Raw genomic sequence first — 12,547 nt, 5'->3', positions numbered from 1 at the left:
TGCCCACAGGCAATGGTCACTGGGTCTCTCAGGTAATCCAGGCAGATGGGACAGCTGGCCTCTGCCTGGAGCTCAGTCAGGGAGGCCGCAGACTCCATTGTGCAATGAAGGTGTCTGTCCCAAGACAGTCTCTTCAATCAGTGTGATCCTCCAGGAGTGAGGAAAAGTGAGAAACTGAGGTCTGCTCAGGCCTCCCTCCCTGTGGAAGGCACTAGGAGTGTTCAAGAAGAGTTCCAGACACCAGCTGATATCCAGTCTTCTTGCCACCCTCTCCTGTATTTAACACCACTTTGCACAAGGGATGTAGAGTGCTCCTGGTCAAAAAACAAGGGCAATCCAGGTCATATGTGGTTTCTGTGGACAAAATGATATTGCCATTTAAAGGACAGTTCAAGCAGCATTAACATCAGGTAAACAAAATCATTTATCATGACAATATCTAAGGAGATGTTTGCAATGAATTCTAAGATCTATTTTGCAACTCTAATGGAATTAATCAATTAGAGAAATTTATCATTGGCCTTAACTATCACAAAAAGAGTGACAGATATCAGAGAATTGTTGAAGGGATGCCATAACATTACTTGTGAATAATAGTTTTCCAGAAAAATGAACCTAAATATCTTCAAACATGTTCCAAACCAGCTACTTACATGAAATATAAGGGATGGAGAAATATGTGAAGAATTTCCTTCACGTTTGAATTTTAGTATGCCAGCTTGATTGGTCCCCTGCATAGTCAGGTGGCAGGTGAAACACTAGTTCTAGGTGTGACTGTGAGGAGATTTCTGAGAGAGGTTAGTATTTGAATCAGTGGATGAGCAGAGCAGATGGCCCAACCCAATGTCAGTGGGCATCATCCACTCCACTGAGGGCCTGAATAGAACAAAAGCCGGGGGGGAGGCTGAATTCACTCTCTGCTGGATGAATAAGCCAGCATACCCACCTCCTGGCCTGGGTGCTGCTGGTTCTCAGCCCCTCAGACCTGCACTGGAATCTGTACCATCTGCTCTCAGACTCTCAGGCCTTCCAACTACCCCACCGTCTTTCCTGGGTCTCCTGCTGGCAGATTGCAGACCATGGGACAGCTCAGGCCCCATAGCCTTCTGGGCCACTGCTTTTTAATAAATACCTTTCCAGATACAGACTATTGCTTCTGTTTCTCTGACAAATCTTTAATAATACACCAAGGAAGGAATCAGTATAATCTGGACTCTAATAAACTCAATTGAAAATTCTATCATGTTGCCTCAACACAAGTATAAAGAAGAAACAAAACACACAGGGACGGAGATTGTAGGAATTAAAATAGACTTAAAAGACATACTATGTGTTAATATTTATCAATCTAATTTCATTTCACTTTGAAATATTTGATCACAATTCAACTGAAAGTTGGATATTTGAGGATTAAAAAAACCTGACTAATAATTATGTTACACTGAGATAAGGAATGACATTAGAAGTATGTAAATTGCCCTGCCCGGTAGCTCAGTTGGTCCCAATATGACAAGGTTAGATCCCAGGTCAGGGCGCTTAATAGGAGCAAACAATAAAAGCATAACTGAATGGAACAACAAATCAATGTAACTTTCTCTTACTCAATCATTCTCTATCTCTCTCTCTCTTTCTGTGTGTGTGTCTCTTTCCTTCCTATCCCTATCAAAATAATTGTTTTAGCAAAATAATTTTAAAAAATATTTTAACATACAACTATGTAAATTAAGATTCACTTTTAAAATTATGTAATAAAAATTTAGAAAGTAAAATCATAGGTATGTCCTGCACAGAAAGGCAAAAAGTTCATAAGTATAGTACCTGGGTTCACAATATTCTCTCTCCTTTTATATGTACCTAAAATATTCCTTGATTTTAAAAAGTTCTTTTAATTCAACTTCTGTGATTCTCTGTTCTATTCTAGGTAGTTTCTCCTACTCCTTTCTTTAAACTTCACCTCTTTCCACTCATCTCAAAGCTCTCAGATCCATTCCATCTCTTTTCTTCCTCACAGTTGTTTCAAAATGGTCCCCTTTTTCCTCCACTTCAAATCCATCATCTTCTTCCCTTTTCTCACTTCCCATTCCCACTAAACAAATCTCTTCTGTGGAGATAAACTGAAATTAAGGAAATACCAAGGTTGGCATTAGAGTTCCATCTGCGTGTAGGTTATGTGGGTTGGATTTCAGGTCTGAACTGACTGCCTGTGTCCTGGGGATGGGTTTTTGGTCCCCTATTCTTTCAGAGACACATGGAACAAGGAAAATAACCCTCAGCTTCCCTGTCAGGTTGGAGTCAGCATACACTTCAATTTAGGTAAACCTCTTGGAACCTCTGGTTTTAAAAAAATAAACACACCTGACATTCTGAAAAGCCATTTCATACAAGGCTTCTGACCAGCTTTATCACACACCCATATTTGTTACCTTTTAGATCAGATGGGGGTCACAGTAACTGTATTTTTACCAAGTACTCAGATGATTTAGGACAGGCTCACATAAAAACTCCACAATAGTAAAAGCATGTGTCTTATACTTACCTAAATGCAAGTTGAGGTCCAGGTCCTGCTAGAGCAACGACATAGGAAACCAAGGCTCTCACAGAGCTCACACTTCCTGTGCGCACATACCCAGGATTCCCAGCTCACCTGGTGCCAGCTTTCCTAGGGCCAGTCTGTGGACTGAGTCTCCAGGAAGGGTCTGGGATGCGTTTTGTACCAGTTGTGAAGTTAGAGCTGTGACCCTGGCATCTATATACACTGCTAGGAGGGTGGAACTATGAGGACTTCCCTCATCAGAATGGTGGCTCTGCCCTGGAGGAGGGGCATGTGGCAGGTGGGGCTTAGCAGCTGTTCAGAGATGTGAGTGGATGGGAGGGGGTGGATCTCCCCTGAGATAATCAGCTCAGCAGAGGCCTGCAGCTCTTCATTTGCATGATCTGGACTTTTGGAATTCCCTGTCCACACTCTCATCACCCTTTACTCCCATCTTTGCTCATTAAGAAATAGACAGCTGAAGGCCAAGGGAGGCCCATTTCTTTTCAAACCTTGGGATGTGAGAAGCCCACCAGTTTCACCCCCTGTCATCTCCAGCACTCTGCAGTCCTGCCTCTCTCTCCACACTCAGGGCATGGCACCCTTCAGCCACAGCACTTTTGTGCTTGCAGATTGGTCCATGGCAGCCCCGTACTCCTTATACATTGTTTACCCTCTTGTACTGGCATTCTTTCTTCAAGTCCCAGCCTAATTTTTACTTTCATTGAGAAGCATTCTTTGCACTCTAAAATTTTTTATCAATTATTTTGGGTCATATTGCTTATTAGGGAATGTGGTTTTTACATTGACTGACAAAATTTTACCAGTTTCATTTTTTAAATTTATATATATTTTTAAATGCAGTGCATTTAGATGCTGATTTTGTTTTTAGTACATTCTTATTGATTTCAAAAAGGAAAGGAGAGGGAGAAAGAGAAACATCACTGATGAGAGAGAATCATTGATCAGCTGCCTCCTGCATGCCTCCCACTGGGGACCGAGCCCGCAACCCAGGCATGTGTCCTTGACCGGAATCAAACTCAGGAGGGCAATGCTCCAGCCACTGAGCCAAACCAGCTAGGGCTAAATTTATTTTCAATTATGGTCGACACCCTCCACATTCTTTTAAAATCAAACATTTGCCCGGTCATTGTGGCACAGTGTGAGCATGGACCTATGTACCAGGAGGTCAAGGTATGATTCCTGGTCATGGCACATGCCTGGGTTTCCCACTTGATCCTGTGAGGGTCATGCAGGAGGCAGCCTTTCCATATTTCTCATTCTTGATGTTTCTATCTCTCTCTCCCTAGCCCTGCCTCATTGAAATCAATACATAAGATATATTTTAACTAAAAAATCAAACATTTATTATATTTCCCAATCTATGAAAGAGTGATTCCTACAAAGTAAAACACTAGCACAGAATCACAGTTGATTCTAGTCAATCTCATTGCCAAGAACAGAGTCATTAAGCAAAGTGACATAAAAATGAATTAGTATACAAGTGACTTTGCTGCTAGATGACTAATGAAATCACTAAAAACTATTTCAATCGAGTTATAAGCTCAGGTATTCTTACAGGGGCACCTCTGGGTGGGCTCAGGCTGCCTGTCGCTGTGTCCAAAAACGAAGGCAGGGTTGAATCATATTAGGCGTTAATTGAGAAGGATAGACAGCCAAGAAGACAGGGTGCTTACAAGAATCATATCCTGCCTCCAAGCAAGAGTATTATAAAGGGGAAGGGGCTGGGGTGAGGAATGCAGCTACATGCTGGCCTGGGGTTCCTCAGACATGAGCTCTTATAATTAGTCATCAGGCCATGAGATGATGTCAATGAGATGATATTTTTACTCCTTGTGGGTTGGCTTGACCATGCTGGTGGGTTCTGCTTGTTGGATTCACAGTTGAGTCCACTCCTCAATCACTTCACACAGGCCTTGAAAAGGAAACTTGAAGAAAAACTTAACTCCCTATTCATACATAAGAAACTTAACCCCCTATTCACATAAATATATGTGTTGAGATTTAAAATAATATGATTACTTTTCAGATTCATACAGGTACTCTACCTATTAGATTACAAGTCCCCCCTATCAGTATAAGACTGCTTTTGGTTCAGTGACTAGAGGAGACAAGGATATAAATTCCTAAAATTTCCTCTTCTAAAAGATACTATCAATGTAGAATAATCATCTCCATAAGTCAATTCCATTGGGATTCTGTTTCCCCCCACAAAGTGTTTCTGTCTTCTAACCTTTACTACACACTGAAATAGGATTTACAATCCCAACAGTGAATCCATTACAAATAAGATAAATTAGCCCTGGAGAAGACATATATTTTCTGGAAAATGTCCGTAGAAAAATGAATGTGAAAGGTCCTTTGGTGACAACTCAGAGGAAAATGAGGAAAGTGTTATATGATGCTGAAGAAAAGGTGGTTGTTGTTGTAAAGGGCCAGAAACCATACCTTAGTTGTGTAGTACTGTTGTGTGGAAGGCAGACTCTGTAAGTGATAAACTGCTAAGGAGAGTAATTCTCTGGAGGTGGAGTCTCCATCCTCTGGATCCATATTATTCCTACTTTAAGAATTACAGTTCATGTACCATTTTTAACTGAAATTTAAACCAGTGATGTACTTGGGTTGTTTAAGTAACCATACCAACTGAATTTTGTGCCTGTTGAAACATTGTTACATATGAATTGCCTTTGTGAGTTTCTGTTATAAACATACCATAATGCCACCACTGGTTTTCACACATGCCACACCATTCATTTATAGTAAGTAACTCCTAGGGCCCTGGCCAGTGTGGTTCAGGTGGCTGAGCATTGTCCCATGGCCCAAAAGTGGCCAGTTTGATTACTGGTCAGGACACATGCCCAGGTTGCAATTTCAATCCCAGGCCGTAGCATGTATAGGAGGCAACCAAATGATATTTCTCTCTCTCTCTCTCCCTCTCCCTTTCCCACACTCTAAAAACAATAAAAACATTTTTTAAATATATATTTGTATTGATTTCAGAGAGGCAGAGAGGGATAGAAACATCAATGATGAGAGAGAATCATTGATTGGCTGCCTCCTGCACACCCCACACTGGGAACTGATCTGCAACCCAGGCATATGCCCTTGACTGGAATCGAACCCAAAACCCTTCAGTCTGCAGGCCGACACTCTATCCACTGAGCCAAGCCAGATAGGGCTCAATAAAAACATTTTTAACAAACAGATCCTAAAAACTATTTTTTAAAAGGTAGCTAGGAGCTCTAGCTGGTTTTGCTGTGTAACTGAAATTTAAACCAGTGATGTACTTGGGTTGTTTAAGTAACCATACCAACTGAATTTTGTGCCTGTTGAAACATTGTTACATATGAATTGCCTTTGTGAGTTTCTGTTATAAACATACCATAATGCCACCACTGGTTTTCACACATGCCACACCATTCATTTATAGTAAGTAACTCCTAGGGCCCTGGCCAGTGTGGTTCAGGTGGCTGAGCATTGTCCCATGGCCCAAAAGTGGCCAGTTTGATTACTGGTCAGGACACATGCCCAGGTTGCAATTTCAATCCCAGGCCGTAGCATGTATAGGAGGCAACCAAATGATATTTCTCTCTCTCTCTCTCCCTCTCCCTTTCCCACACTCTAAAAACAATAAAAACATTTTAAAAATATATATTTGTATTGATTTCAGAGAGGCAGAGAGAGATAGAAACATCAATGATGAGAGAGAATCATTGATTGGCTGCCTCCTGCACGCCCCCCACTAGGAACTGATCCACAACCCAGGCATATGCCCTTGACCGGAATCGAACCCGAAACCCTTCAGTCTGCAGGCTGACACTCTATCCACTGAGCCAAGCCAGATAGGGCTCAATAAAAACATTTTTAACAAACAGATCCTAAAAACTATTTTTTAAAAGGTAGCTAGGAGCTCTAGCTGGTTTTGCTGTGATTAGAACATTGGCCTTCAGATTGAATTGCCATGGGTTCCATGGGTTCCAGGGCACATGCTGGGGTTTTAGGCTCTATCCTCAGTGGAGGGCGTGCAGGAGGCTGCCGATCCATGAGTCTCTCTCAACACTGATGTTTCTGTCTTTCTCTCCCTCTCCCTTCCTCTCTGTAATAAATGAAATATATATTTTTAAAAAAGGTAGCTCTGAGGCTACTTGTCAATAGAAGTCTCTCCCAATTATGTTTTTTATGCCATTATATTCAGACACTAGTTTCAATGATTCTTTTTCTAATGAATCACCATTTTTCAAAATAATAGTGCTTTATATTTCTAACAAATAAATAATGTTTTAAGATTTTACTTAAATATCTTCTTTATAGGTGACGTTATCGAACAACTGCTATAGGGTTAGGTCAAACTACTGTAAATTCCTATGGTAATATTTTTACCAGCTCTAATGACTTCTCATTCTAGCACTCATCATTAATGTACATTTCACTGATGTCTAATTGGATTCAGGAGTTATGGCAAACAATAGCTTTTCACCTCATAGTACATGCATTCGTCTTCACCCCTTGCAGCGAAGTGGGGCCTTGCAATGACTTCTAGAAAATGGAAAAAGAGAAAAGTGTGTCTTTTCCTGGTGTTGGCCTTCAATGCTCAGGGTGGCCCTTCAATGCTCCCTCTTTCTCTAGCTGTACTGACCCAGTGCTGTGACAACACATGACTGAGGGAGTTAGATCCATGGGTGGGTAATGGAGCAGCGCCCTGCTGGCCTATATTACACTTTGCAAGAGTAAGCATCTGAGCCCAGCCGGGTGCAGCTCAGCGGTTGAGCATTGACCCAGGAACCAGGAGGTCACCAGTTTGATTCCCGATCAGGGCATATGACCAGGTTGCGGGCTCAATCCCCAGTGTGGGGTGTGCAGGAGGCAGCCAATCAATGATTCTCTCTCATCATTGATGTTTCTATCTCTCTCTCCCTCTCTGAAATCAACAAAAACATATTTTTTAAAAAAGAGTAAGCATCTGAGATTACCACAGCATAGCATGGCTACTCTGGTCAGTGCAAGGGTTCTCTTGTACCTCAATAAAAGCTCTGCTGAGCATCTTTTTCAAGTTATGGAGACACAAATAGTACAGAGATATGCATAGTAAAACTTTATTTCCAAACATTGTAAACAATACCATACAGGTATCCATACAGAAGCATGTTCTCAAAGGTTGACAATTTCCCATAAGGTCAAAAATGAGCATGTGACCTTTATAGGTCATACAGTGGTTGTAAAATGTAGGTTTATAGCCCTGGCCAAGTGGCTCCGTTCCTTGGAATGTCTTGTCATACAACAAAAATTGGGCAGGTTTGATTCTCAGTCAGGGCACATAGGCTTCGGGTTCAATCCATGTTCAGGGTGAGTACAGGAAGCAACTGATGGATGCTTCTCTCTCACATTGATGTATCTCTCTCACACACACACCTCTCACTCCCTTCCTCTTTCTATATATCAATAAACATCATTAGGTGAGAATTTTACTTTATTTTAAATATATTTTTATTGATTACAGTGAGGAAGGGGGAGGGAGAGTTAGAAACATTAATGATGAGAGAGAATCCTTGATAGGCTGCCTCATGCACACCCCATACTGGGGGATTGAGCCCACAACCTGAGCATGTGCCCTGACTGAGAATTGAACCAAACTGTGACTTCCTGGTTCATAAGTTGATGCTCAACCACTGAACCATTCCATCTAGGCTCAGGTGAGAATTTTTAAAAAGGTATGTTTACAGTTGTTAGCATGCAAAAGTTTATTCTTGTATTATTTGTTATTAATTACTGTACATATTTGTAACACTATTGTCAACCTGCTTTTGCTCAGCCTTGCACATGACATTTTTTAAATATATTTTATTGATTTTTTACAGAGAGGAAGGGAGAGGGATAGTTAGAAAGATCGATGAGAGAGAAACATCGATGAATCAGCTGCCTCCACTCCCTACTGGGTATGTGCCCACAAACAAGGTACATACCCTTGACCAGAATCGAACCTGGGACCCTTCAGTCCTCAGGCCAACGCTCTATCCACTGAGCCAAACTGGTTAGGGCCGTGCACATGAAATTTTTATAAAACAGGCAAAATATTATAAAACAGGAGACAAAAGCAAGACGATTAGAATTCCCCAAAAAATTACATGGAAAATAATAGTCAATAGAATGTTTCTTATGGAAACTTCTGACTTAGGTCAGTCAAATCTACAACACAGCCTCCATAAAACCCAGCAAATGCAGCCCAAACTGCAAGGACACCCTTGCCTAGAGAACCAGGGTGTGTTACCACACAAAGCCAGAGGAGGAAGCCCTGGTGGGGTGCTTCATATCTGGAAAAATCCTGCTCACAATGTCAATGGTGGTGACCAGCTTACATAGGCAGGGTGGAAGCCATGCAAAATTGGTTTCAAATGTTCACACTGATGATAACATATCAGAAGAATATGAAAAGTTTATTACTCACATGATGAGGTTTTCAGGGGAGAGAAGGGTGGATATTAGAATAGGTCCCAAAATGACTGAGAGCACAGGGAAAAGGGTCTAGCTTGTGGTGTTTATGTTGGTTACTGGGTGCTGTTGTTGGGAGCCTGCTGACACTGATAGAAACCTGCTTGATTGGAACTTCCCCCCTGCACCCAAGGATAGAGCACCTGGACTTTCTCATTAGCTTTCCCAGGTGTAAGGTCAGGGAGGAGAGAAGGGTGAGTCCTTAAAGCTTTCAACATTCAAAAATCAAAACTGGAATCAGGATCTTTATAAGTATTCTTTTCAATAACAAGGGAAGAAACTAAGCACATACAAAATTTCTTCCAAATTGTTCATCACTAGACTCTGATGATACTGATTGTAAGACTTTCTGGAGAAGATGCAATGGAGAAATAAGGCATAAGTTTCTCTGTAAACATGTCAGTAAATGCAAACAAGTATGACCTGTTATTCAAATTATAAAATGAAACCTCTCCCAACTCATAGTCCAGAAAAATGCCAATCTTATGATGTCCTAAAAGGCCAAATATACCAGCCCGCTGCTTATATCGCCAGCAGCCATTGCTTGGCAATGGTTTTATGGGAGTATTTCTGGGGAAAGATTCTTTACACACACCAAAGGACCATGCACCTATACCTCTTACTTCTACCTGCCAAAAATGCCTGCCAGCATCAAATCCCTCAGAACTCAGGACAGCTGGGTAAGAAGTAAGTGCCTGGGGATTAGAAAGACCATCTGGTGTCCTATATGTCACACTTTTTCTATCTCTTGAGATAATGAGACTTGGATGGGCAGTTTCAGGATCCAGTGTCAAATCTGCCTGAAACATGTGGATCATTTTATGCAGGCCCAAGTAATGTGGGGGGAGAGTGAAAATCTTCTTCTTTAATTCACATGAAAACACTGCTGGGGTCTCTAGCTTTTCATACCTATTGTGGATATCTTCAATACCTGTGAGTAAATCCACATCTGCTTGCAAATACTTCTCTGCTATTTCGCTTAAAAGCTTGTTTAGTATGAACATATGATTTGAAACTTGCCTTCCATTTTCAGTTAGTTTTTCTTCAACATCCTTCTCTTCTATAAGCAGACCAGCATTAAATACATCATGCTCTATTTGTAAGGAACACTTCAGTTCTTTACATTCATACTGCAATTCTTTCCTCCATTTTTCCACCTTTTTCTGCACTTCAAATTCTTTTGCAATTTGGTTTTCATATTCCGTTTCAGCATCTTCAACCTCCACCAACAGCGCCCCAATGTATCTTTTGAGCTTCTTCCTGCAACTAGCAGCAGCTTCCTTAATGGGTATCAGGGACTGATCCTGGTGGTCTAAGGGGACCTTGCAATGAGGACATAACAATTCCTGGGCGCTGTCACAAAAAAATTTCAAAACCTCATTGTGCTTCCCACACAGGGGTTTTTCTTCCTGTAATTTCCTCTGGCTCCCTGTGGTGGGAATCTGCTTAACAATCTCAATCATGTGACATAATTGGGTGTTCCTCTTCAATTTCCTGTCAGGGCAGTGGTGAAGGCAGACAGGACAGGGAAAGGTGCCCTGTAGACCTTCCCAGCGCTGGTGGATGCAGGAGGGACAGAAGGTGTGCCCACATTCAATGGTCACTGGGTCTCTCAGGTAATCCAGGCAGATGGGACAGTTGGCCTCTGCCTGGAGCTCAGCCAGGGAGGCCGCAGACTCCATTGTGCAATGAAGGTATCTGACCCAAGACAGTCTTTTTAATCAGTGTGATCCTCCAGGAGTGAGAAAAATGAGTATGTGACCTTGGCAGGTCATACAGACTCCCACCTGGAATTTAAGGGGAGTTCATTAAACATTAGTCTGCTGCCTCCTGCACCCCCTCTGTTCAAATTTCCAGAAGCTGAGGTCTGCTCTCTGTGCAATGCAGTAGGAGAGTCCAAAAAGAGTCCCAGTTTTCAGCTGATGCCCAGACTTCCTGTCACTCTTGCCTGTATTTAATGCCTTTTCCCCCAATTGAACATGGGCTGTGGAGTCCTTGTGGTCAAAACCCCAGCACAATCTAAGTCATATGTGGTTTCTGTGGACAGAACAATATTGCCATTTAAAGAACAGTTCAATCAGCGATTAATCCTTATATCCCTGTATGAAAAAGTACCTCTGGCTGATTTGGCTCAGTAGCTAGAGCATCAGTCTGCAGACTGGAGGGTTCCGGGATCAATTCTGACCCAGGGCACATGCCCAGGTTGCAGGCTCAATATCCCACCCCTGCCCCGCAAGTAGGGGATGTGCAGGAGGCAGACAATCAATGATACTCTCTCATCATTGATGTTTCCATCTCTCTCTTTCCCTTCCTCTCTGAAATCAATGAAAAATATATTTTAAAAAAAAAGAAAAAAAGAATATGGTTCCTTAAATGTTAAAAAGAAAAAGTATCTATGGTAAACAAAATTATTTACCAGGACAATATTTAAGGAAGAGTTAGCAATGAAGACTATCATCTATTTTGCAACTCTAAATGAATTAATTGTTGTAAGGAAATTTATCATTGGCCTCAACTAAAAAGAGTAACAAAATACATATCATAGAATTGTTGAGGAGAATACATAAGACTATTTGTGAAGAAGTTTTGACAGAAAAATGAATCTAAATCTCCACAGAGTTCAAACCACCTATTTATAGGAAATATAAGAATAGAGAAACCTGTGAAGGATAATCTTGTTAAATTTAGGAGTCAACTTGATTGAGCCACAGGAGATGCAGATAGCAGTCGAAACACTAGTTCTGGGTGTGACTATGAGATTTCTGGGAGAGATTAGTATTTGAATCTGTGGATGAACAAAGCAGGTGGCCCTCCCCAATGTCAGTGGGGATCATCCACTCCACTGAGGGCCTGAAGAGACCAAAAACTGGGGAAAGGTTGAATTCACTCTGCTGGATGAATAAGCTAGCACACTCACCTCCTGGCCTGGGTGCTGCTGGTTCTCAGCCCTTCAGACCCACACTGGAATCGGTATAATCTGTTCTCATTCTCTGCTCTTCCAACTGCACCACCTTCTTTCCTGGGTCTCCTGCTGGCAGAATACAGATCATGAGACATCTCAGGCCCCACAACCTTGTGAGGCAATAATCTACACTAATAAAAGAAAAATATGCTAATTGACCGTACCTTCACTATGCCCCAGGTGACGCCCACCAGCCAATCAGAGTTACTATATGCAAATTAACCCAACCAAGATGGCAGCTGGCAGCCACGGAGCTGAAGCAGGAGGCTTGGTTGCCCTGGTGATGGAAGAAGCCAAGCTTCCCGCCTGCCCTGAGCCAGCTGTGGCTTCTGCTCATGGCAACAAGGTTTCAATTATAGAAGACAAATAAATCCCAGATACCTGCTTCCAGTCAGCCTCCACTGGGAGCTTGGGTGGCTGGGGGCCGTGGCCAGCCTGCAAACAGCCATCAGCCCCTCACCCAGGATGGCCACACCCTCATTGGGTGAGGGTCCCCGCTGAGGGGCTTGGCCAGCCTGCAAACAGCCCTCAGCCCCTCACCCAGGCTG

At 42.2% G+C, this 12,547-nt stretch overlaps 1 protein-coding gene and 1 pseudogene across 1 annotated transcript; both read right to left on the bottom strand.

Annotated features, from left to right (window-relative positions):
- Positions 1-863, bottom strand: part of LOC106725091 — a 2,152-nt pseudogene extending 1,289 nt beyond the window's left edge.
- Positions 864-8,752: 7,889 nt separating this feature from the next.
- LOC102249881 (tripartite motif-containing protein 60) lies at positions 8,753-12,060 on the bottom strand. Its single transcript, XM_005860543.2, has 2 exons — positions 11,955-12,060; positions 8,753-10,824 (listed from the first exon to the last, which is right to left on the bottom strand). Exon 2 carries the CDS (start codon positions 10,717-10,719, stop codon positions 9,355-9,357), a length of 1,365 nt encoding a protein of 454 aa, XP_005860605.1. The 5' UTR covers positions 10,720-10,824; positions 11,955-12,060; the 3' UTR covers positions 8,753-9,354.
- Between the last annotated feature and the right edge of the window lie 487 nt (positions 12,061-12,547).

This window comes from Myotis brandtii, unplaced genomic scaffold, assembly GCF_000412655.1.
Source record: "Myotis brandtii unplaced genomic scaffold, ASM41265v1 scaffold136, whole genome shotgun sequence".
NCBI classification, from domain to species: domain Eukaryota; kingdom Metazoa; phylum Chordata; class Mammalia; order Chiroptera; family Vespertilionidae; genus Myotis; species Myotis brandtii.
The sequence above is the reverse complement of the archived record's forward strand: the minus strand, read 5'-3'. Positions and strand labels throughout refer to the sequence as shown.